General features: G+C 29.8%; 2 protein-coding genes across 3 annotated transcripts in view; one reads left to right on the top strand and one right to left on the bottom strand.

The window, feature by feature from the left end:
- Positions 1-2,431: 2,431 nt before the first annotated feature.
- The window catches only part of LOC129939549 (uncharacterized), a 71,819-nt gene continuing 47,704 nt past the window's right edge, over positions 2,432-26,546 (top strand). The window contains exon 1 of the mRNA XM_056047591.1: positions 2,432-2,769. Within this exon, the coding sequence (XP_055903566.1) occupies positions 2,706-2,769 (64 nt within the window). The 5' untranslated portion in view covers positions 2,432-2,705. The remainder of the gene's footprint in view (positions 2,770-26,546) is intronic.
- LOC129939548 (uncharacterized) overlaps positions 7,984-26,546 on the bottom strand; it is a 53,246-nt gene continuing 34,683 nt past the window's right edge. Inside the window, exons 1-7 of one of the 2 annotated variants that reach the window (XM_056047590.1) lie at positions 14,702-14,843; positions 10,970-11,183; positions 10,741-10,825; positions 10,140-10,671; positions 9,888-10,063; positions 8,630-8,791; positions 7,984-8,435 (exon numbers count right to left, since the gene is read on the bottom strand). In XM_056047590.1, the coding sequence (XP_055903565.1) occupies positions 8,149-8,435; positions 8,630-8,791; positions 9,888-10,063; positions 10,140-10,671; positions 10,741-10,825; positions 10,970-11,170 (1,443 nt within the window). In that variant the 5' untranslated portion in view covers positions 11,171-11,183; positions 14,702-14,843 and the 3' untranslated portion in view covers positions 7,984-8,148. Of the gene's footprint in view, positions 8,436-8,629; positions 8,792-9,887; positions 10,064-10,139; positions 10,672-10,740; positions 10,826-10,969; positions 11,184-14,701; positions 14,844-26,546 lie in introns of those variants that run through there. The other variant, XM_056047589.1, reaches the window with a different exon arrangement.

Raw genomic sequence — 26,546 nt, 5'->3', positions numbered from 1 at the left:
TGTTCTCTTTTATCTGGACTTAGGATTATTCCATTACTCATCGCAATCTTTTCAAAAACTGACCGGATCGTTTGAGCAGGGATTGAAAACGTATTCAAAAACATTTTTTGACAAACGTGGACTTTGTGTTCACTATTATCTTGAATAAAAACTTAATTATACTTTTTAGTGCATGTCTTTATTGAAGTTACACCAGCAAGAGTTCGTTTTTTATCATCATTTTCAACAAGCCTTGACTGCATCCAAGTTTATAAAAGCTTTTAAAATGATTATACCTGGTCTCCTCTGAAATTGTACTTTCACATTTCATCCTGCAAGTGTCTCCACATCCTTTCGGCATACGTTTTTCTTCTCTTGAAACACCTTTTGAAGAAGTGAAAGACTTTTCTGAATTTTTTAAACGTTTGGCTTGATTCCGTTTCCAAAGTTTTTGATTGATGGGGCGCTCTCTCCCAGATTTGGTTTTCAGATTTTCGTGAGTGTCGTACTGATGGTTATGATCAACAATATTATTTTGAGGAGGTGTCAAAATACTGTCTGCTGGCGTGGAAATGCTGGAGTCAGACGAATATTCATTGTCTGGAGCATATTCGCTTCCACTATCTTGAAAGGGCTCTTTAAAAAGAAGCAATTAGTTGGGAACAAAAAGGTTTGTTTACCAAGTTACCTTACAAATCCAACTCGTCACAAATTTCAAGGGTATTTGGAGCTTCAGAGCAATTCGGAACACCTATTCAAATATAATATTTTGTTTACTTTTTTTTTATAAAGCATTGCTTTTTGAAAGATAATTTACTTTTACCCATGTCGTCAATTAACTTGAAATCACTGGATTCGTTCTCAGGACAGCTAATATTTTCATCTGCGTTAAATTTTGTTTTAAATTGTTTTCCAACATTAGTTTATAACTTAGTATAGTTTTGCATGGGGCCATCGAATTGATGGTCAGCATTAACACTGGCTGATACAGCTCTGATATTTTCTTCAGTTCACACTCTACGTTAGCGTGTTGGTGGTTTAATGTCGAACAATGTAAATTTAGTGAAAAATTTAGTCACAATAGCCCGAATAGCCGGTTCAGTGGGTCGATTAAACTGACCATAAAATGGAAGAAGCGCGCGATGAACTTTCTTAACAGAGGACGCATTTTGATAATAAAATACAATCATCTGCAAGCGTTGTTCATTTCTAGGACGATTCATGGTTAAATTATAGACCAAACTAAAGATGTTTGCCAGTGAAACAAAACACGAAACGTGCATCAGCTGTTTAAACCAGTGTTGCCAAAAAATAACCCTTGATTTTGTAAAGAACAAAATATGAATTTGAATATTTTATGTCTTAACTTAAAATTCGTGTTGTATAAATAAGAAAAATCTATAAAATTTTCAATCTGTATGCAAAGAAAAAACTGATTTACTTTCTCATCATCGGCCATATGTATGTGCGTTACCTACTTAGAATAAGGAATACATTTAACAAATACAACCTAAACCTTTACTATAAATCTACATTTACCTTCCATAAACATATGTATAAATTAAACTCACAAGATATTACCATGAACTTATATGTTGTTGATTTCATGAATATGAAATACATGATTGTTTACACTTGGGCTGTGTATGATGGATTATTTGAACAGAAACTTAAGATAGTTGTTTAGGATAGTTTAAAGCAAAAAAGGTAAAGGCAACTCACACATCCTTAGATAAGATAAGCGAAGCTAATTAATTAAAGTCCTAGATAAATAATAATATTAGAATTAGTAAATACTTTTTAAATTTCAAGATTGAATACAGGTATAAATTAGAGACAAAATTGTAACAAATTTCAGTTTGAAATTAAAATAGGCTCCAAAAGACAACAAAACAAACACAAATTCTAATAATTAATAAATGCATTCCTGTAGTGCTGGATGCCGAAAGTAACCAAATGCTTAATTTAAGCTCAAAATATTTGTTTCCTGGCAGTAGAATACTTCATCCAATCACATATGGTTAATAGGGTTGCGCCAGGGTCCGAATTCAATTGAATTCGATTAGTGCTTTTTCATGCATCTGTATATGCAGCCAGAGTATACCTATGGCCCTGGTTCTTGATAATGGGCGGATGGGGTGCTTATTGAAAAGACTTGCTGCACATCAGTTTTTTTTTTAAAGATAAAAACCCAATTAAATAAAGCCATCGTTACAGGTATTTGGTATAATAGTGAAAACCGCGATTGGGTACGAGTTGCTGGACGATAGTACCCGTTGTACCCGGTCAAGGGTTTGAGACCAGCATCAATACGTAAACCATCGTTCTCGGCGAGTGCTGCCCACCATCCAACATCACAACAATCCGTACCCTCGTCACCACAAACAACAGCAGCCGCCGTCACCTCCTCCACGTCTTCATCATCAACCTCATCATCGGCAGCAACGCATCAGCAACACCATCCTCATCCGCATCCACATCCTCATCAACATCAACATCATCACACTCAGCCTCAGCCTCCTCATTCCGCAGTCGCCACAAATTCATTTCACTCCCGAGAATCGGTGGTTCAACCCCTTGAAGGCTACCAACCCCCCACAAGCACATCTAACTCTCACCTGGAAGCCACAGCCGCCACCAACAATAACGGTACTCTAGCATCAACATCATCATCATCGACAGCGACTATCACAAGCCCAACTACGTCAGCAACAATAGCATCAGTCATGGGCAGGCGAGAGATTAAGCGGGCCAACACGAACGTCCCGAAGTCCTACGACAGCTCAAGCGGTAAGTTCTTTTGCTTTTTTTGTTTTAGAAAATTTATTTTTATAGCGTAGTATACCATGTGTGAAACATTTTTCGGTTTCCTCTATTTAGCTCGCAGCATTTGTTTACCCCGAAAGCTAGCTACAGATGCAGAAAGACCACTATTACAGGATGTTCTTAGTTTTGTTTTAGTAAATATTTTTTAAATCACATTTTTGCAAAGATTTATTAGGAATTAACTAGAATATCCCATTTTGTTGAAAACGGTTAAATAGTGCTCAAAGTTAAAATGGGTTGAACTGCATCTAACGGTGTAATAAATTTTACGAATTAGGTACAAATAAGCTTTCCAAAATCAAAGTGTTTCTTAAAAAAAAAAGAAATAAAAACCAAGACATCTTTTAAAGAATCAGAGTTAAAACATTTTATTTCAATTAAGGTTATTGCACTTCATATTTCAAAAGCATTTGATAGAATTTTGCACCAAGCCTTCTTATTGAAAATGTCTGCTTTTGGTATTGATAAATCTCTTTTTCATTGGATTAGAAACAAATTTTCAAACCCTTCAATACAGGTGTATTGGATGGTTTCAAATCTGATATCCAGAAAATAAACGCTAGTGCACCCCAGGGCTTTGAAGAGTCTCCGACTCTTTTCTTCATATTCATTAACGATCTCTTGTCTGTCACATTAAACTGTTGATGACCATGACAGTACTCTCAGCTTGTCGTATTTGTTTCTAAATTCACATCCTTGTCCTTCGGATGTGGAACTTCAACGCCAGAAAATGTTAAGCTCATTAAATTCTGATCTCAACAGGATTGTACAATAGGAAATTATTAATTGTGAAGAGTTCAAAAACTCAATGCTGTCTACTGTGGTTAAAGCTTAACTCATCGCCGCACTTAACGCCGCTATCCATGAGTGAAACTTGCATCCAGGAAACTATTAAACTTTGAGTACTTGTATCACAGTTCGAATCTTAAGGAGTGATCACATATTCGACGTTGTTAAAAATGCTACTAGGGGCATAGGATTCCTCCGAGACGTTCCAAGAAATTAATCACCCTTTCTGGTCTGGCTTTTACTTACAAAGCCTGTATTCGTCCAAGGCTTGCATACAAATCGTAAATCTGGGCTGGGTCCCTAAAAGAATTTTGAAGCTCTTAGATAGAATCCAAAAAAGGGATATGTGATAGAACTATAACCGAATCGTTTACATCGATAGAAATCCGCCGCAATGTTTCATGCCTTTCGTTTTTTCGATATTTCGTTTACCGATATTTTTACAAACATTGCTTTGTAAATGAAATTCAGCCGTAATAATCGCACTTTCAGGAATTCTCATCAGCTTACCCTTGAGTTCAATTTCAAACATACTGTTAAGTACATAAATCCTTTTTTAACCACACATCGAGAATTTGGAATGCTCTTGGCCAACCCTTTTTGTCCCTGTCATTTTTATATTCAGAACTTTAAGACCTATTTTCTTAAAGTTCACACTGTGTTTAAATATGAACATATAAGGGGTATTAATAAACCCTTGCGTGCCTGTGAATTAGAAAAAAAAAATAGGTTCCAACTTACCTTGTTAATTGATCTTAAGCCAAACGATCTAAGTTTCTAGAAGCGGTCACCCTGTGTTTCATTTATGTTTTGCATGTGGAACCGTGGAAAATTTAAACTGTTATTTAAGCAATCTATGTTTAATTATTATGGAATTGTATAAACTTGATTATAACCTATCTGCAGGCTTTAAAGTAATCCGTTGATGGATTTATAAGCATTTTTTGAAATTATCAAACGGAAATTACTTAATTTTAAGTAAAATTTTAAACTAAATTTTGCATCAAAAGGATTCAACCAACAAAAATTTTACAGATAGATGGTCTGAATTTATTCAAACCTGAATCAAGTTGCTATAGCTAGCAACTTGATAAATACTTACAATACTATTAATAAGGGACACCAAAATTAAAAAACGCTAATTGCCTTTTATTAAAACACGAGCATCCAAACATGTCTAAAAAGTGACAGTTTGGGAAAATAAACAAAGCAAATACGGCTAAACGAACCTTTTAATTGGAATTCCCAACTGTTGACTGCACCATTTCATCCACTGCCGAATAATTGTATGGATGTCATATGGATTTACCAATTGCTAAACGTTAAAGTAGCAAATAAGTTAGAGATAGTAAGATGTTTGAATCGTTTGTAATTAGGTAAATCATCTTATAAGCTGCCTTTAACATAGTACTTAATCGTTTAAAATGTTTAGCTTATATTTTTAATTATAGAAAAGATTACAATGACGCGCAGAGAACTCAAAAATCGATTTGATATGTAACGCTGAAAACCCGAATGAGAATTAAGGTTTAAACTTTTTTATCTTCATCTTTTTTCAAAAGCTTCCCAAGATATTTTTGAGGTTTCATTCCGTAATGAAGTCGTACTTAAGTTGATACCAGGGTGACGCAAAATCTAGTATGACTATAAAAAATGAATTTGCAAAAAACATGAAATAAAATTTAAGTTATTACGTAATTGAAAAAATGCAAGTTTTGAAATAAGCAAAAATTACACTTGAAATAAATTAAAAAGAAATTGAGATTTGAAATGACCTCATAATGATTTTAGTGTTTGGGCACTACTACACGAACACACCAACAGGGCCTCAAGGAGGTGTTAAACGTCCATTGAATCTGAAGTAAATACATTTCTACTGTACTACGGATTTCTTTTACAAAAAAACACATCTTATATCACAGTAGCAAACGTGTGGTAAACGCCTTTTTTTAAACATTACTACTAAATACATACCTATATCCATATCCATGACTTCGACTTAAAGTTGAGAAAAAATAAATATGTAGAGTGTAGACCTTTCTAAAAATGTCATAGATAAAAAACTCTTGAATCTATTTTTATACTTTGTTATGGTGTATTTTTAACTTGAAGACCTTGTTTGAACAAATTTAGGAAGGATATGATGATAATTGTTAGATAATTGTTTTAATTTTAAACCAAACTTAAAATGTATAAAGCATTATTTCAGCCCGTCAGAGTTAATCAATAGCATCTAAAACAAGTTCAACTTAGGTTGGTTACACCTTTATTGTGTTTTTATTTATTAAATATGCTAAAACATCTTGAGTTAATATAAGAAATATAAGTGCAAGAAAACTTTGTATGGTTAAATGTCTTAAAATATTTTACCAAATTCATTTATGCCTTTTATCTGACAAATAAAATAAATTGATACATAAGACGAATCATCCTACACTCAAGTTGTTTTACTTGCAATACCCTACGAATTAAACATAGCTATTTTTAAAATGGAAATAACTTTCTTGTTTTAAAAGATTTATCAACGAGGTTAAGAAAATAGTTCGTAGAGAGAATATATAAAAAACGGATAAACACCTGGAACCACTTAAAGCCTTTACAAAAGCTTAAAGCCTTTTTGGAAAAAATCCAGTTAACGTTTTTTTTTATAAATCAAACAAACTGAACTAACAAATTTATCTCGAAAATTCTACGAATTAAAGTGATTCATCTCCAAAACAATTTTGGGAAACAAAGAATAACATTTTCAACATCTGGTAAAATTTAAAAAAAAATCGAGTTGAAAGCTTTTTTTGTATAAAAATAAAAAATTAAAAAGAAAGGAAAGAAACTTCAATATCTTTTAAAAACTTTGATGTTATGGCTGCCAACTTATTTTATCTTATAAGAAATATTGTTTTCAACAGTCGGTAAAATTTTGAGAAAAATCTAATTGACAGTTTTTCTTAAAAAAATAAAAACCAAAAGAAAATATTACAAAATTAATAAAAGCTGGTAAAAAATAATTTTACAATCAAATATCTTTTCAAAAACTAATTATACTGGCTTTAAAATAATTTTATTTCACAGTTTTCGACATTCAGTAATTTTTTGTAAAAATCCAACTGTCCGTTTTTTCATAAAAAATGGAATTTAACAAGAACAGTACAGTAAAAACAGTCGGTAAAAATTGATGTTCCGTTCTAGATATCTCATGAAAAAAGAAGATATTGACTTCAAATTTAATTCATTTACTACATTTTTGTATTTGTTTGTATAAGAAATAAACATTTTTAAGAAAAACTACTAAAATTTGTAAAAATTGGGTTTTCGACTAAAAATCTTGTTTACAAAAATAGATTTCAAAATCAAACTATTTCATTATATGAAAAATATTGTTGGTAATTTTGAAATTTTTAAGAATGATTAAACTGTCAACTTTTTTAATACAACAGGAAAACCTTAAAACCTTTTAAGCAATACAAATCGAGAGACGGGATGGGAAGTTATCAGTATGAGTCGCATCCCAGCCTCTTTTTATAAAATACTTTACCTGCCAATTATAGACACATGACTTGAACCATACAAAATCCCATATTTTGTCTTCTTTATTCCAAGGACATGTTAGTTTTTCCGAATTTTCTTTAAAAAATAAAATTTTGAAATTGAAAGAGCACCATATGGTGACTTATACCTAACTACCAAGAACGGGTCGAAATGCTGTATTATAAAATACTGTTTGGTCAGAATTCTGTATGGTTAAAATTCTGTATTTCAAAATACTGTAACTTTCAAATACTGCATCTCAAATGATTTGTTATCAAAATACTGTATCTTATAATATTGTATCTCAAAATTCTTTATCTCAAAATCTTTGACAGATCAATAAGTTTGGTGGAATTTTGTGTGCAAAGGAAATATATTAGAACATTATGGTAATAAAAATTATTATGATGTATTCCTTAAAAAATCAATGTTTTCAAAATTCAGCCTACAGAGACCTTTGGTTTTTAACTACAGAATTTTGAGTTACAGTATTTTGAACATGCGATATTTGAAATACAGTATTTTAAGGTGCAGTATTTAAAATACAGCAATATTTGCCTAAATACCATTTGAAATTAAATACCCCTTCGAAATTGTAATTTCATATATATTATTACTAAATTTGTTAAAAAAACGTTTCTTTTAAAATATAAAAATAAAATGTATTTGTTAAAAAAAGTATATATTAGAACATCACATTTACTCGTATAATTGTAACACGGTTTTGTGATTAATATATTAAAGCGTCTAGTTAAAGTATCTTTAAATGCATATTGTATTGGTATAACAACTTCAGTTTTTGATCCATAATTTGATCCAAATGAGAAAACAATTTAATTTTAAAAAGTCATTAAAGCCGGTACAAGTGATTATCTCGGATTATATTTACTATCATTAATCATATAAGTCGGAAGAGCATGATCAAATATCTAAATTACACTTAAATACATACAAAAATACGTTTTGTTTTTAATAAATAAGTTACGATTCCGCATGTTTCAAAATAAACAAAAAAAAAAACATTGTTTCCTAGTCGAGGTACTGATCAGCAGCTTGGACGGCTAGTCGAAGGATGTCATCCGCACATGGATTTAGGTCCCAGAATGCACCTGAGCAACCTAACCTTTCAAAACATTGGTAACGAATTTGTTCGCTAGAAGTACAGCATGATGTTATCGCCCAAATACAGGACGAAATGCCTCGAGATGCCGATGGTTGTGATGCTACTGCTGGTGGCCGTGATGTTACTGCTGGTCTGAATGTTGATTGTACTGAAGGACGTAGAGTTGTTCGAGGAGCTGAATCGGACCATGATCCTGTGGAGATGAAATGACAAAAAAAAATGGTGTTATAGACACTCCGGTTTAATTTATAATTAAATCTTTAAATAGGTTTTTATTCAAGCCTAACTAATGACAGTTAAATATTTGCTGATTTTGCTTTCTTAATGTCTTTAAATTATTTATTAAAACTTTGTAGTAAACAAAGTATTATGAATGAATTTAATTACCTGAACTCGCTGATGAGAACCCGCTTGGCGCAACGGCCCCAGACTGTGTGTTCCGATTTTCAGGTGGAGCTGATGTAACATAGTCCTCATCACCAAATTGAAGAATTGGGGGAGGTGTTCTCCTTGGTGGAATTGTTCTCATCGGTGGTGCCTGAGTAGTAGCTAAAACAGGAGACATTATTATTGTTATTATTATTAGTATTTTTACAACCAAATAACATATAGTTTTTCTTTTTTTAAATGGAGTTTTCGTATAAAGCTGGTAAGTTCTATGATATGTTGCACTAACACCATATGAACAATAAAAGCTAATTTATTCTAACGAGAAATTATAAATTGCTGGAACAGACTTGTTGACTATATAAAATGAAATGTTATCATTGTTCCATAGTTGTAGCTCTCAAGACGTAAGTAGTGTTATATTTTTTGCTGTAACATTCTATGCTAAAAGGTTTTACTTATTTAAAACATATCAAACTTCATACTATCTTTTTAATATTTTTTGTAAGTCCAAATGCCAAGTTTCTCAATGTATTTAAAAAAAAAACAATTAAGTGTAACGCTTTGTTGAAAACGGTCTTAGCAGAAAACATTTACTACCTTATTTAAAAAGACAATTAAGCGATTTTTTGAACTCTCGAGTTTGGACAAAAATTCAATAAATTCAGAGTTTTTTTGCTTATACTTTAACAAATTGGAGCTTTATTTGAATTCAGAAATGTTTAAGGTAGCGGAACAGTCCAATAAGAACTAGGTTCTAGTTACTTACAGCCTTCAACGATTTCTGCGTCGAGTATTGTGATAAGGAATAAAGAGGACCTAAAGTTTTAAGACGAATCCGAACAGCTTATTTAAGATAGTACTTTTCATGAGAAGAATTCATCTTGGAGGATTTGCCAAGACCTCTGGCATGACAGTCCTACTAACCATCACGCCACGGTTACTTCTTTCTATTTCATTGTAAAGATGGCATATATGGACAGAAGATAAAATAACTACCTTTATTTTGTTTATATAACAGGGATTATTAAGAAGGTTTGACAGAAGAGTTTTTAAATCAGTTTGCATTAAACTGACGTTTTCATTTCAAATATTACCTTCAAATTTCTTTTCAAAAATTGTAAAGGACACACAGTCAACGCTTTTTTGAGTCTTGTGCTTAAATTGAAAAACCAAATATGGATAAATTTAATATCCAGTATCTGTCTATATTCACCTTAAAGCTATCTACACTTTTGTCAGATAAATGTATACATACCAGGTCTGGTCGTATTACTTTCGATCGGCCAAACTGGTCTGTCTAAATCAAAGCGATTATCCAAACTTTCTGGGTCTCCGCCGGGGATCGGTCTGGCAGGGGTTGGTCTTCTGTTAATAATATTTCCGCCACCCGGAGAATATGCGTTGTAGTAGTTGGGTGATTTAATTGGGTGCCTTTAAGTTGAAAAACATACGATTATAAGATTAAATTTCCAAAATCTCTAAATACACATTTAATGGTCAAACATACTTTACACCACTGCTGGTCTTAATATTAATAGGGTATAATACTAATTGAGGATGGAAGGATACCCCTCGGTAATGTGGCAATTGATTGGCATAGTGTGAGTTTCTTTGGTAGTAAGGGTTGCGTTTATGACGCAGGCTAACATTAATTGTCGCATCCTCATTTTTCTTTGTGACGTCACGGCGATTCCGACGATTGATTTTGTTTGGATTTTTATTTAGTAAACTTTTCGAATAGGATTGGTCTTCAGCTGACGGTGTATTTTTAGTATTCAAGATTTTCCCATCAACAAGAGATATAACTTCAACATGAATATCGTCTTCGTCGAAACTGCTCTCATCTTCACTGCTGCCTCCATCTTTGACGTTGTGTTCAATTGGATGTATGTCAAAATATACCTTTTCCGGTGATATATATCGAATGCTTTCAGTTTGATTGTGGCGTCTAGATATTTTTTTATTCTTTTGCCCTTGGTGCTTCTTAATTTCTTTAACATGATGCTTCTCGTGCGTCTTTTTCTTCTCCTTGCTCGGGTCTACAGAAAGAAGATATAAAACTTTATGAAATAAAATAACATACAACACAAATCATTGTGATGACATGCCATAATCCTCGCTGACAATGTCCTCCTTGTAGAATATAATCGGATGGACTTTCGATGTGGTTTCGACATCTGCAAAGGTTTTCCACTATATGCGGCATGAAAAATAAAAAAAACAGCAACATAACTCAAAATAAGCTCTTAGAAGCACGCAAACAAAAATTTAGAGCTGTACCGTACACATATACTTCAATATGCAGTACATATATGTAGGTATCCTTTTTATACATACATCCAAATCATCAGCATCCATGTAGTCTTGGTCGTTGTATGTTATTTCTTCGCTGTGACTATTGTCACTGTCGGTCTCGGATGGCCGACAGGAAGTCTGTGACATCAAAAGGACAAATATCAAACAACCAGTGAGAGAAGAGCATTTCCGTTTGGAAGACCGGAAGCCATGTGCATTTGTGTTGAACGAGTTCATTTTCATTATTGTTGGTGTACTGAAAAATACAAAATGGATTTGTTGGATTAATAAGTGAAATTACAAAAGGGACAGTGTACAATATTTGTATAGACTTCGATGGAGAAATGTTGCATTTATACTCTTGGGTATATATATATATATCATTTATTTTTTCGATTGATGAGAGTGACTGTGAATTGATGAAAATTTAAATATTGAGATCAAAAGCTTAAATAACCCTGTGTCCCTGGAATATGTAACAACATATTTTTAAAAGATGTTAAGGTTGTACTATTATAAATATTTTATTTTGGAAGAAAATAAATGGTTTAAACAAAAATAGCTTAATGCCAATTTCTCATTTTTCTAATGGGTTTTTCCATTTTCTTGGCTCTCTTCATTTGTAAAAAAACTCAAAGAGGCTTTTATTTAAAGTCGATTAGTTATAAAGTTTTTTTTGTTTTAACAGCTTACTATTCCATGAATCAGTTAAGCAAGAAAGCTACATTTATAAATATATTACAGTCAGTATAATTATCATACTTATGTATCTAATGTAATTCACTTCATAACCCAAATATATATCTAACAATTAAAAGTATTTGCTTCAAACTAATTTCATTTATAGAATTAAATTTTTTTAAACATGGGTAAAAATTGATTCCAATTCTCGATGTCTCGTAAAAAAATGATTCCATAATGTGCTTAATTTTGTTGTAAACATAAGATATTGTTCTTATAAAAAACTTGGTTTTCGACCAAAAATCTCGTTAACAAAAATAGATTTTAAACTATTTTTTCATATGCAAAATATTGTTGGTAATTTTAATTTTTTTTTTATATATTTATATTTTTTAATAATTTAACTGACGACTTTTTTAACAAAACACGAAAACCTACAAACCTTTTAAGCAAGTGTGGGTCGGATCAAAGCCTTTTTATAAATATTTAATTAATAAAGCATGCAAAAAACAATTTTAAAATCAGTCAACATGACATATTTTTACATTAAATTTTGTACATAAAAAACATTCTTTTTAATGACCAACCATTATTCGGTGTGAGATTTTAATATGAAGATTAAAAGCACTAAACTACTAATGCCAAATAATAATGTTAACAATTTACTACATATTAATGATGAGGATCGTTCCGAAATATATCTACATAGTGCATATCCATCCGAGAGTTGGTTGTGGAACGCCTTTTAAAGAATAACTAATTATTAAATTTAATTTTTGGCCTGTTTACTTAAAAAATTTAATGAAAACTAGGATATTTTCACTTTTCTGTGTTCAGGTTTCTCAGCGCAAACGGTGAAATTCAAAACTGACTCTAATTAAGTTTTTCTTTTAATATTGACGTTATTTGCAGCTAATTAAACACACGTACAATATTTTTCGCAATGGTGTACTTTTGTATTTCTTGAGGTATATTCCGCACAGTTTTTAGTATAAATGTACCATCGTTCTTTAATATTGGTCAAATGTTTAGGACACTTTCTGTACAATGGTGTTTTTTTAACTTCCCAAAGGAAGTTATTGTAATGGGTCCGATTTGTCAAATTAAAATTTTTTACAATTCTCGACGTTTCAAGGTCCCTAGAGTTTAAATCAAAAAAACTGAAAAAAATGTGTCACCTCCAAAATTTTACGACTAAAATATGATATCATCTCGAAAACAATTTTGTGCAACGAAGAATAATGTTTTTGACATCCGATAGCATTTTAAAAAAAAATCGAATTGAAAGTTTTTTTTTATAAAAAATAAAAATTTAACAAAAACATTACTTAAAGTTGGTAAAAATTGATTTTCGGCTCAATTATCTTTTCAAAAATTTTAGATATTGGCTTTAAACTACTTTTATCTTTCAAAAAATATTGTTGTTAACATTCAGTAAAATTTAAAAAAAAATCGAATTGACAGTTTTTGTACAAAAAATTAAAAACCTAAAAAAAATTAACAATAGTTGGTAAAAATTGATTTTCGACTCAAATATTTTTTCAAAAATTAAAAATATTGGCTTCGAACTTCTTTTATTTCACAGAAAATATTGTTTTCGATATTCAGTAATTTTTATATAAAAAGCAACAGTCGTTTTTTCATAAAAAATAAAATCTAAATTGATACGAATATATATAGACAAACTTTTAAGCAAGACAAATTGACAGACGGGATGGGAAGTTTTCTGACCTAGTTTTGGCAAGTTATAGCGCCAGTAAAAATTTCGGTCCCAAAAATGGATGACATTTATAAACAGAGCATAAACCTGGAAATTTTTGTATGGTTTTTTCATAGTAATTTCCAAGAGCACGAACCTCACGTTCAATTTTTTTTTGGGCGAATTAATTTAGTATTTAATGAACTCTGTTCACTTTTTAATGTAGTTTCTATGCGATTGAAATATCGTCCCACAATAAAGTATTATTGCTAATAAATAAATAATCCACATAACCTTTGATTGGCAAAATGGGTTTGAAAAAATTACTCAAAAAATCATTAAAAATATTTAAAGTCACAAAGGAACTGAAAACGAGAAAATAACGTCAAAAGTTTTTCAACTGAACTGTTGAATATTAAATAAAATGAACAATAATTAACTAAAAAATTAAAAACAACCGACAAATGTTAGATTTCGAATAATTAATTTTCGCGAAATTTTAGATTTCAAATAATTAATTTTTGCGAATCGTTTAAGAAAATTTGTATATTAATTAAAATTCAATTAATTGTACAAAAAGTGCACTCAAGTGGCATATTTTTTAAAGTTAAAATGTATATTACGAAAGTGTAATAACTATCTAAAATATTGGTATTTTGTTGTCTTAGTTTGATGTTGCTACTTAATTTTAAAAACACAAATAAAAACAACGTTAATATAGTACGACAATCTATAACAATTTAAAAAAAAAATAAAGGAATAATTTATTTTAGACCAGCAAACATTTAAACATTACAAAATTACGTTACTGCGGTATTTTAAAATTATGTCTACTATTTTTTCATTTGAAGCAGTTAGGCAGTTGGGAGTAATTCATTTATAAAAAATCTTACAAATATCATTTTTTAATCTATACTAACAAAAAGAAAGTGGTTATGTTGTGATGAACCAGCTCTATTTATTAATCAAAATATTTGCAGACAATATTTATTTAATTATTTTGAAATGACATCATCGGTTGTCTCATATACTTAATTACTTTAAACAAGATGTTTCTCCAATTATTGTTTGAATATTGAGAATATTTGAATTGAAAAAGTCATTATTTAGGAACTATGGTGACACAATTTCTAGAATTACATTTCGTACAACAATTCTGTTTAATATTGTAAGTTTTCAAGGCACACATTACACACATTTTTATAACATAAAAAGTTTCAAACAAATCCAATTTAAAAATGCTTCATTTTCCCACCAAAACATTGCCAAACAAATATGTAACACTATAGAACCAATTTCATTTCGCCGACCACTAATTAACAATATTGTCCAAACATAAAATAAAAACCGCAGTTGTCAATTTGTTCAAAAGTAAATAATACACAAAGGTATACCTGTGTTTTGTTTTAATATTTTTCTCACACAGAACAAACTAAGATATAAACAAACTTAACAAATATAAAACTTATTTATGTATCTACAGTTTTAAGATCTTAAGACGCGCGATAGTTAGAATTTTCTTTAATACTGACACTGCCACAAGTTCTCACCCCCATTATATATCTCAAAAACCACGAAACGCAAATGCTGATGATGATGATGATGATTATAGCGCGCTTTTTCCCATGCCTGTCTCTACGTCACATAACTTTTAGACTTTAGAACTTCCTTCTTGAATCACAAATATTATATTTAGCATTCTTAGTGACTCAAAATCTATACAGTGTGTAATTTTTATTTGCAAGAAAAAATACCTTATGCTAGGAATTTAGGTATTTATAGGTACAAAAAAAGTAATGCTGACAAAAGATAAAAATGCAATTACCTTTAGCCTACTTAGTGTGTTATCAACTCAGAAGGAACCACATTATGTGAAAGGTGTCATAGTCTAAAGGGTAGCGCTGTCAATTTTTGATTTTTTTTCTAAATATTGTTAACTTAATCGATACAATGCAGATTTCACCTAAATTATAATTGATGGTATTAACCTATGCACCAATCACTAATACGAGCTATAAATTAAGCAATGTTGCTAAGAAGCTTTAGGTGAGTGCAGTTCCATTTTATATTATTCTATTCTATTCTATTTTTAGTTGATGTTTTTAAATAATTAAAAAAATGCTGTTGTGCTCTGAGGCGTGTTTAATCTTGTAAAATACCGCAAACAACTATTTATACTATCACTTCTAAGTTTTGCTATAATTATCGGTTTGATTTATTTTGTTAAGTAAGTTAAATAAAATTTCATAAGAAAATTACTTAGAAGCAATTTTAAAATGTTTAAAATGAAGTTTAACGAATTAAACGCACAACTTACTTAAAATTATTTATCGAAAAAAAGAGTTAATTTTACTTAATGTCAACTTTGGTATAGTTTTTAACTTTTTATTATAATTGAAAATTTTGACATATATCGACGTTTTAAGGTCCCTAGAATCTAAATAAACGATTTCTAGAGAAATGACTGTCCGTGCAGGAAGCATTTTTCGTAGTCCATATCTCAAGAATCAGTAGAGACATCTACTTTTCGAACATTATACGAATTCATCTCCAAAATAATTTTATGGAACGAAGAATAACGTTTTTGACATCTATTAAATTTTTGAAAAAAAAAAAAATAAATAAAAGAGCATTACACAAACTTGGTAAATATTGATTTTCAATTTAAATATCTTTTTAAAAATTAAAGATATTGGCTAAATTAATTTTATAGTATGTATAATTTTTAACATTTAGTAACATTTTTATAAAATACAGCAGCTAGTTTTATCATAAGAACAAAAATCTACAAAAAATAGTACGCTAAATTGGTAAAAATTAATATTTAATTATCGCTATTTAGCGAATAAATAAAGGTTTTGACTTCAAAATGATGGAATTCCGTACTAAATTTTCTTAGAAAAATCGAATATGTATTTGTTTATTAAAAATATTAGAACTTTAAGAAATGTTACTAACATTGGTAAAAATGAGGTTTCGACTAAAAATTTTGTTCGAAAAATTGATTTTGAAATCAAACAATTGTTGGTTGAAGTTTTAGAAAATTTTGCTTGTATTTTTTTTAAACAAAATTAAAATGCTTGCAACGAAGTAACTCTTCGTCACGTACTATTGAGGTATCACTTGAAAATTACTGATAACAACCTCTATTCTAGAAGATATTCTTACATCGCGTCGTTACGAATCATCGATTTCTCCTTATTTGACGTGGATATATTGTGCGATTCGTTCTTAACCGTAAAAAGGAAAAAAAGCTGTGTCAATATTTGTCGAATTGGCATTGTCAGTATAAAGTTATGTTGGAAATGATAAATGCATTGTTAAGCATTTTTGTTTTAATAGATGTCTTTGTTTGTTCAATTGGATTGCTTCCTTTTTTTTGCGCAATACAAAAACAAAATAAATATAATACTTCGTATCTAAATATACGATTAATCATTTTAGAAAAAACAAATTGGATGTAATTAAGAGTTAGCACAAAATTTGTATAGACAGAAATTAAAATTCTTTGCATTTTTATTTTGAACTTGAAAACACAAAACTTATCATCTTCTGGAACAGAAAAAGAAATCAAACATTTTGTTTTGAAATTTGGAAAACAATCAATATATGATGAAGTTAACATCAAAAGATCTAACAAAATAATAAATGTTTGAGTCATAATTTAAAAATTTGATCTGAGCTTATTGTCACAAAACAATAATTTTTAGATAAATAACTGAAATCAAAAATCTTAAGCAATATCATCCCATTTATTTTGAACAATCTCTGAAATAAAAAGTTAAATAGAAAGTCTTGTTTTCTAATAAATCAATAAGTAAAGATGAAAAATCGTACCGCCGGAAACGATTTCAAACTCGTTATCTGAAAAACAAAAATATCTACGGGAAGGTAGATACTCCTACATCAGAATATGTATTTGCTTCCTTTCCCTATCAAAAAAAGAAAAAAAGGTAAAACAAAAACCAATTGATTGGCATTTCACTCCTGAAAAGTTTTTTGTCTGCTGATAAAAGTTTGCAGTGGGTTTTTGAGTATGAAAACGAGAGAATACCAAATAGTTTTCGATTAAACTTTTTTTTGTGTTTGACTCTTCGGACGTGACCAGTTCAATCAGACTTCAGACTTTTGATTTGATCTGACTGACTTCTGGTGAAAAAAAAAATATATATACACTCAAAGAACGTAAAAGAAGACCATATTTCAAAACAAAATTTAAGTACATTTTAGATAGAACTGAAACGGAATATTCCACTGTCGGTATACAATTATTGTATACAATTTTTGCCTTCAAATTATAAATTACCGTCAAAGTTTTGTTTTTGTCTTCGTTTTTTTTTTGTGTAACGCTTGTTGGTTTTTTAGATATTTTAATAAAGATTACCAATTATATTTGAATTAAAATAAAAAATTGTCTCGATTTGCTTGACATCTTTAAAGCTCTATAATTCAGCTACATAAAGTTCATAGTACCCATTAAAGCAACGAAATGAGATGAAAAAGTGAATGAAATTAAATTACACATAGGTGCTGGCCAGAAGGTTATTTCCCAGGTTCTTTGGTTTCTTGGAAGAACAAAATAAATCATTTTCTTTTGTAATTTAAAATAAAGAGAGATATAAGTTAACAATAACAATTGTATGTAGATTTATTTTAAAAGTGTTGCACACTTGAAAATGAGCAATGGAGAGCTATATTCGTAGACGAAATTGTTGTGAATTAATCTATCTTTGACGATCAACAGCTTATAATTGTGTTTCTGATGTCATTCTATTTACGATTATTTAAATTGTTGGCGGAAAAGCAAAAACTTTTTTAAAAAATCAAATGGTATTAAAATATTATTTTGTATTTGATATGCTTTTGTCAACAAATTATTTTCTATATTTTAGCATACGATATTGAAATATTTATAGATGTATTTACCTGAAAAAATGAGGTGCAAAGAAAAACGTAAAAAGATTTCTCCTATCAAATGTTAAACAAATCATTAGTGTAGTTCTTAAAAAACCTTTTTACAACATTTTTATAAATTTGGAACTTTAAGTATTTAATGATATCTAAAACTTTTGATTTTTTTTTTAATTGATATGAGAAACTAAGTTGTGTCTATGCAACACGCAAACCAAATCAAATGATTATTAAATGAATTATTTATTTTCTTGCTCTCACTTTAAGTCCACAACACTTATATTTGGTACAAAATTTAGAAAGTATGCTTCAAAATTATAATTTGTTTTCAGTTTCTCAGTTTGTTAATTTTTTTTTTTGTTGGAGAAATTTGGTCAAGCGATTTTCTCAGAACTTTGTTCAGACCATTCTATGCTTATTAAAAATATCAACATTCTTTTGATAACTTGCAATTTTGTACAACGTTATTCATTGAGAAAATCCCTTCTTTCCATAAAGAATATATTTTTATATACTACACATTCAAAGATTTTGACAAGATTTAGATCAATAATCTGCTATAAAAATGGAAATGCATTAGAAATAGTTCCTAAAACGCCATCCACACCACACTGATAACTTCCCTATAGTGAATTTTAAGTTTTGTATATAATATTGTTTATAATAGCAAAATAGTCATTAAGAAAACTTCGAAAAGTTCAGCTGCTTTCAAGATTATATATTTATAAGTGTCCATTTGAAGTTATTGCAATCGGTCCGATTTGTCGAATTGAAAATTTGATATTACTCAACGTTTTAAGTCCCCTAAAAACTAAATAAGAGATTTTTAGAGTCTGGAACTTTTTTTCTTTTCCGATGTCTAAAGAACCTGTGGAGATATCGACGTCCAATAAGTTTTGTTATACATATAATAACAAATAAATATGCAGAAAGGATTCTTAAAAAATTTAGTTTGTGGTTTTTTACCATAGCAATTTTAAAACAAAATTATGACTTAGATTAAATTTTATAGTATATATTGCGTCGTGATACCAAAGTAATAAGATGTTGAAAACAAATTCAACTAACGGTTTTTTTTTTTTAATCATAACAACTAAAAAAAGGCTGGGATGCGACCCACAATGTTAACTTTCCATCCTGTCTGTCGATTTGTCTTCCTTAAAAGTTTGTAGGTTTTCGTGTTGTGTTGAAAACGTTATCAGTAAAATTATTCTTAAAAATTTAAAAACTGTCAATAATATTTCGCATATAATAAAATAGTTTAATTCCAAAATTATTTTTTTGTTAACGAGATTTTAAGTCAAAAACCAATTTTTAACAATTTTAGTAGCATTTCTTAATTATTTCTTATATAAACAAATACAAATTGAATGAATGAAATTAATTTGAAGTCAATATCTTCTATTAATCAAGAGATATCGAGAAACCAACATCCATTTTTGAAAATTTTGCGTACTATTTTTTGTAGATTTTGATTTTTCATGAAAATACTGACTGTTGGATTTTTATAAAAAAACGTATTGAATGTCAAAAACAATATTTTCTGTGAGATAGATAAAATAAGTTTGAAGTCAATATTTCAATTTTTTGAAAAGATATTTGAGTCGAATGTTTACTAAGTTTTAGTATCTATGGCTTTGTTTTTAGGTTTTTATTTTTTGTAAAAAAACTGTAAATTCAATTTTTCTCAAAATTTTACCGAATATTGAAAACAATATTGTTTATTACAAAAAAATTGTTAAAAACCAATATCTTAAATTCTTGAAAAGATATTTGAGTCGAAAATCAATTTTTACCAACTTTTATTCATTTTTGTTTAGTTTTATTTTTTTGTAAAAAAAACTGTCAATACAAAAATTTTACTGAATGTTAACAGCGATATTTTTTTGAAAAATTAATCTAAGGCATACATTTTAAAGTTTTGCAATGATATTTGAGTTGAAAGTCAATTTTTACCAACTTTTAGTAATGTTTTTTAGGTTTCTATTTTCGGGTAAAAAACTGACACCAATATTTAAAAAAAAATATAAATTTGGTTCAAGGCCAATATCTCAACGTTTTGAAAAGATATTTGAGTCGATAATAAATGTTTACCAACTTTTATTAATATTTTTATTTATGTTTTTATTTTTTGTAAGAAAAGTGTCAATTCGACTTTTCTCAAAATTTTACCAAAATGTAAAGAATAATATTTCCTATAATTTAAAATTAGTTGTAAGCTATACTCTTAAAATTTGAAAAGGTATATAAGTCGAAAACCAATTTTTGCCAACTGTGTGCAATGTTTTTTATTGGTTTTTATTTTTATAAAAAAAAAAATTGTTTATTCGATTTTTTTCAAAATTTTAGCAGATGTTAAAAACTTTATTTTTCGTTGCAAAAAATTGTTTTGGAGATAAAATCGTTTTTGGTTCGTAAATTTTTCGAGGCAAATAATATTTTTTTTACATTTTTTTTTTTATTTTTAGAAGAAACCGGTAGTTGGAATTTTTCCAAAAATATACTGGTGTGGTATCACTTTAAAATATATGAAATAAAATGAGATATTCAGGTTTAACCAAAATGTTCACCTCTCTTAAAAAGTAATTCATCACGAATATCATGAATAACGTTTTCGATACCAGGTTAAAATAAAATAAAAACCTAAAAATAAAAAAAAGGAAAAGAAATCTAAAATAAACATTATTAAAACTTTGTTAAATTGATTTCCAAAATGGAAAAGACTTTAAAGATCCTTTCGTGTTATTATTCTGGTATATATCTCTCGTCTGATCAATTTTTGAATATGCAGATGTTATTTGGAGTCAAGTATATATAATTCATTCTGATAGGATTGAAAAGATTTAAAGACGATTTACAATATATATATTTAAGAAAATGGGTTGGAACTTTAGTCCTAGTTATGAGGCTAGATGCCAATTACTTATAATAAAGTCGTTACAATCAAGTAGAAAAATTCATAGTGTAATACTTATTAGAGACTTACTATGCTAACAAATTAAATGCCCATCTCTTCTTACCTTGGTACCAATCTATGTTCCCGCTAGTTGTATGAGTGCTACATTCTTTTTATCCAAAAAAATTCAAATATTGACTTTTTTAATCTTAATCGTAATAAATTTAAAACTGAAGTATTATATTGATTCACTTTTTAATTTGATCTGGGAGTATTTATTTGATTCACTTTTTAATTTGATCTGGGAGTATTTATATCTGCTATCTGTAGTATTGCTTGTAGATTAAATAAATTAAAAAAAAAAACAAATTTCTACATATCAAAAATTAATTATTTTAATCTACAAAAATAAGTAATTCTCAAAGGCTTTGGTTTTCTTACAGTTAAGGCACCAAATGGTACTGTTTTATTTTTCACCACATTTCTTGATTGACTGCTTAAAAACTTCCTTACGACAGGTGTTTCACTTTTCAAATTCAAAATTCAACCCAAAACTTTCAAATTCAACTCCGCACTTGAAAAGTTTCAATCAAGTGCCAATTTATTCCGATGCTCTTGATTCCTGACATTAATCTTAAAGTAACTTCAACCAATAAAGTAAACAAGTAGCTATCGGCCCCAAAATAAAACAAGACGACTTATTTGATTGAAAAAAGTACTTATTTTATTGTACGGCGGGCAATTTGTTAGGAACGAACTGAAAGTGCTTTAAACACGGCACGAAGAAACAAAATCCACCAAACGGAATCCTTCTTCGTTCAGTCCTTAGGCAAAATGAAGATAAAAATAACTTAAACCATATCCCAACCAAAGCGACAAACTTCCGGAATCAAAACAAATAATGATCCTAATTGTGAGCCATTTTATCTCCACAAAATTGATGAGTTGAACACTCTTGGTTCTCCCAGTCCCTTCCGCAGTTATTCCGAAAACGTTTTTTTTTTTGTTTCCTCTTATCTCAACCGATTTCCCTAGAAAAGTGCTTTCCCTTGACGACCGAGGACATAGCGTCCCTCACACAACGTCATTTGTTTTTCTTTTTTCTGCTTCTGAAAAAAAGGGAATAAACTTTTCTTTGGTTTTCGTTGATAGGACCAAACAAAGAGGAACAATGTCTCTGTTACAGTTTCAACACATGAACATGAAACTAGAACGAGGAAAAAGTTCTGTAATTCAGGACTTTCAGTTTGGTATACTTTGAATAAATTACACTCGGCCATGTTTTCCAAACCACATCCCTCTATGTATTCTGTCCAGTTTATGTGAGTACACTAAGGGCTACTCTCAGTTATTTTGTTTTTGGATAAAGTTTCTGTTTAGTTAGTATTATTATGTTGGCCGAATTCCTTTTCCGTGTTATGTTATGTTATTATAAAAACTTTACATTTATTAAGCTTCATATCGTCCAAAAAGGATGAAAATAAAAACCATTTTCAAATACTTTCGTTTTTGTTCGAGAAATAAAGGGGTAGGAAAGATGGCAAAAGCCAATTCATTCAAAATTTCAGCTGTGAATTAACAATGTTTTTATAAGATATTTCAATCTGAAATTTTCGATAGACGAAATGCGCTTCTTCGGTTATTAAGTTCAGTTAAGTTAAGGTTGTTACATAACTAGGAATAGGGCAAAAAGCTTCCTTATGGAGATTATTGAGGAACCAAAACCTATTGACTTAAAACTATTAACCATTTTTGTGTGTGAGCCATGTCAGCAATGGAGGTAAATTACAGTAAATATGTCGAATTCTAGCCGCTATTCCCAAAATGCACTTTTCATGACAAGAATTACTCCAGGAGTATTTGTCAATTCCTCGCAAGATGCAGTACGTTAGAAGCGGTAGGCTTCGAAACACGAGAGGCTTCGTCAAATGTACGTCTTGTCGTTACGAAAAACCCTTACTCGAAACAGCAAAACAAAATGTGCAGTGAAAACTAGCTCGTGGAAGTAATCGGTCGCCAAAAAAAAATCTTCGAAAACAAAAATGTTTAATTGATCTGGAAATATGTACCGTGATTTTTCTTATTTACGTTGTCAATTCATTCAGTGTTTTTTAAATGTTAACTCGAATATGTTCTTTATATGTATAAGTATGTTTCTTAGAGGGTTTGTTATAAACAAACGTGGAGGCTTTTTTGTTATTTTAATTGGATCATCTAAATTTTAGTTTATTTAAATGTCGGAAAACTTATTTTATTTAGACATTGTAGAATAAGCTTTGCCCTTTCTTAATTAAGAGAAAAAAACTGCTTCACTTTTAAGCATCCAGATAAAATCATCGATGAAGGGATGATACAAAATATAAACTCCGCAATTGATTTGTTTCTCGAATAAAAAAAAAAAAAAAACAGGAACCTCACAAGAATACTAATCAAAGTTTTTGTCCAATCATCGCTGAAAAAGGTAAACGAACAGTTTCCCAGTCTGCTTCTGCAGAGCGTGGGAGTTTAGTTACCATTGTATGAATTATAAATGCATCTGAAAACCACGTTCCCTCAGTTTATGTGTTCCCACGAAAAAGAATGAATCCCAATTTTCCTAAAAAATCTATTATGGGCTTTCAAGAACTCCTTGCCAAAAACGGGTGGCTGAATGCAGATCTATTTCAAAGTGTTTTCGTCCATATACATTGAAATACTCTCGTTGTCTAAAGATGGCACAATCTTTCTTCTTATAGATAACCATATCTCGCATTGTGGATTAGACAGTATATCATTCTGCCGTGATAATGAAATATATCTTCTTTCATTTCCTCCTCATTCCTTCCATTAGATGTGTGTGTTTTTGGTCAATTAAGGAAGATCTGTAAACAGTGATTCAAAATAATAACACAAGGGGTTAAGCTGACAAAAATTCCATTCATGAGATAATTCTCATCGGCAAATGTTTTTTCCCCCTTTGATTTTCCCAGAATTTGATATTTTTCAAACTGATATTGTAGCTGATATTTAGATCAATAATCAACCTTAAGAAATATTTTTACGACTTCATTCAATTTCTCAACCCTTATCACCACTTATTTCCTTTTGAAGAAACAATTTTGGTGCACCAACAATCATTAATTTTATCCCCAGAGATTATTAGACCCCTTTCAATGGTTTTTGAAAAGGAAAGCTATGTTAAAAACCCATAGGCCAATCAAGGATCTACAATGACTCGCCAGTGTACGAATTGAAGAGCTTCAAAAAAAGAAAAATTAAAAGCCTCAATCTAAAAAACACCTGTAATTTTAAGAAAGTTACAAAGTTTCGAAAATCAAAAAAATATTACATAAGAACATTTAAATTCCTTTTAGGGAAAAATGTCATGTAGTAACTTAAAGCTAAATTATTCAGACCATCAATTCGAATATCCTTAGGTAATACATTATAATGATTGTATCTCTTAAGTATCTTAAATAACTGCCCATTTTCGTCATAAAATGGTTTGTTTAATGTTATGAAAAAAATGAAACCTAGTAACATATTTCACAAAAGATATGAAAATGGAACTGCGTGTAGCCCTTAACTACCATCTACCTTCATCAGGATTCCAAAAGGATATTTAACACAACAAAAAAAGTTCAATTTTCATCTTTCTTTTTTCAATTAAAATATAATGTATGAATATATAGAATTAAATATTATATACATACATATTTATTCTAAACGTTTATGAGTGTGAACCTATCTATGTACCTCCACAAACAAACTCCGATGTACCCATCTATCACAGATATATCAAATGGGCATGTTGTGTTTCTATAGGAAAAACCCTTACATTATAAATATTTCATACAATATTTTTATTATTCGCTTGAGAGCACATCCTTTTGTTAGAAAATTGGTTGGTTGACTCCATGCTGAGTAAAAGAGGATATTAAATCAATTTATGGTCAGTTTAAGTGAAATTTAACAGAATAATATTGGCCAAAGTATGTTCCTACGTAGGCAATGGGATTCAATATTAGGTTGAAAAAGAGAGCTCTGGCCCAACATAGTATTAAAATTATCAAATATATTATTGTTACACATCCTTCCCAGGAAGTGACGTGCTTCCTTGTGCAAAAAGCTTTGTTTGTATTTATCAGCTCAGGCGAATAAAAATGAAAATTTGGAATAATTTATTGATTTGCAAAACCAAAACTTATAAAATGGTTATTAGGTTGTAATAAGAATCAAATAGTTATGAGGTCATAGGTTATATCCCTGTTTATTCATATATGTATTGTTATTTATTAATTATTAAAAAGCGTAAAATAACTTGATATCAATTTCTTAGTTTTGGTTATTGCATTTATTTGGCAACTTAAACCAATTCGAAATAATAAGAGTTCGAAATGCTCAAGATAATTTTACTTGACAGCTCAAATACTTATGGGAATGTTCAATAAATGAGTTAAAAGGATCTTTTTTACTGAGGCCAAAAGAGATGATTTTTAATTTTAGAGTATTATACATACATTTAAAATAATTTATTTGAAAATTGGGATTGGTATTCTGATTGCCTTATTTTTATTTTGAACCTGATCAACTATCTGATAAATTAGAGTAGTATTATTTGAGTTTTGAATGTCTGCACATTGTTAAGATTGGGAAATGTTGAGCATGGTAAAGTGCTCCACATTCGTGTAGAGCAGCATTTTAAGCGATGTCAAATATGTTATTACTATACAACAAGTGGTTTGTAATTCACATACCTAAAACGGAAAGCTCTACAGTTTACAGTCTCCTCGATCCTAATACCACTCATGGATAGAAGCATTGAGGGAGGGTTGCGTTTTTACGACAGTAAACAGCATTGAGTTTTTGAGGCATTACATTCTAAGGGGTATTTGATTCCCAATTGGACAATACTGTCAAGTTCGGAATAAAGTGAGGTTATCATACGCTGCCGTTGGTAGTGCACATCCGAAAAACAAACGAATATGAAAAACTACGCGTATAGACAAAAGATCATTTATAAAAATAATGAAGAACGTCGGATACACACTCGGTATCAGATTTAAACCCTTTTAATACTACTTGAATTGAAGGGTTGGAAAAATATTAACCTACCCAATGAAGAATAGATTCATCAAAACCAAATGCACGCATTTTTGATAAGAGAGCTTGATGCAAAACTCTATCCAATGACTTTAAAATAATGTGCAATAATCTCACTTACTCCAAAACGATATAAACATTTCTCCATTAATTTGATTACCAGAGCACATCTTCAAAACAACGGGGGGGATATTATCCAGGGGAGCCTATTTGTGAATGGGAAATACTCTAGCAACTCTACGCGTAAGAAGATTCGTCTCATAGAATTGTGTACGCTTACAAGTACAGGTGGAGGCATGTCACTCATTGGCAGCATCAAATTAACACCAAACTGTGCTACAAGCAAATTG

Source organism: Eupeodes corollae, chromosome 1, assembly GCF_945859685.1.
Source record: "Eupeodes corollae chromosome 1, idEupCoro1.1, whole genome shotgun sequence".
Taxonomy (NCBI): Eukaryota; Metazoa; Arthropoda; class Insecta; order Diptera; family Syrphidae; genus Eupeodes; species Eupeodes corollae.
The sequence above is the reverse complement of the archived record's forward strand: the minus strand, read 5'-3'. Positions and strand labels throughout refer to the sequence as shown.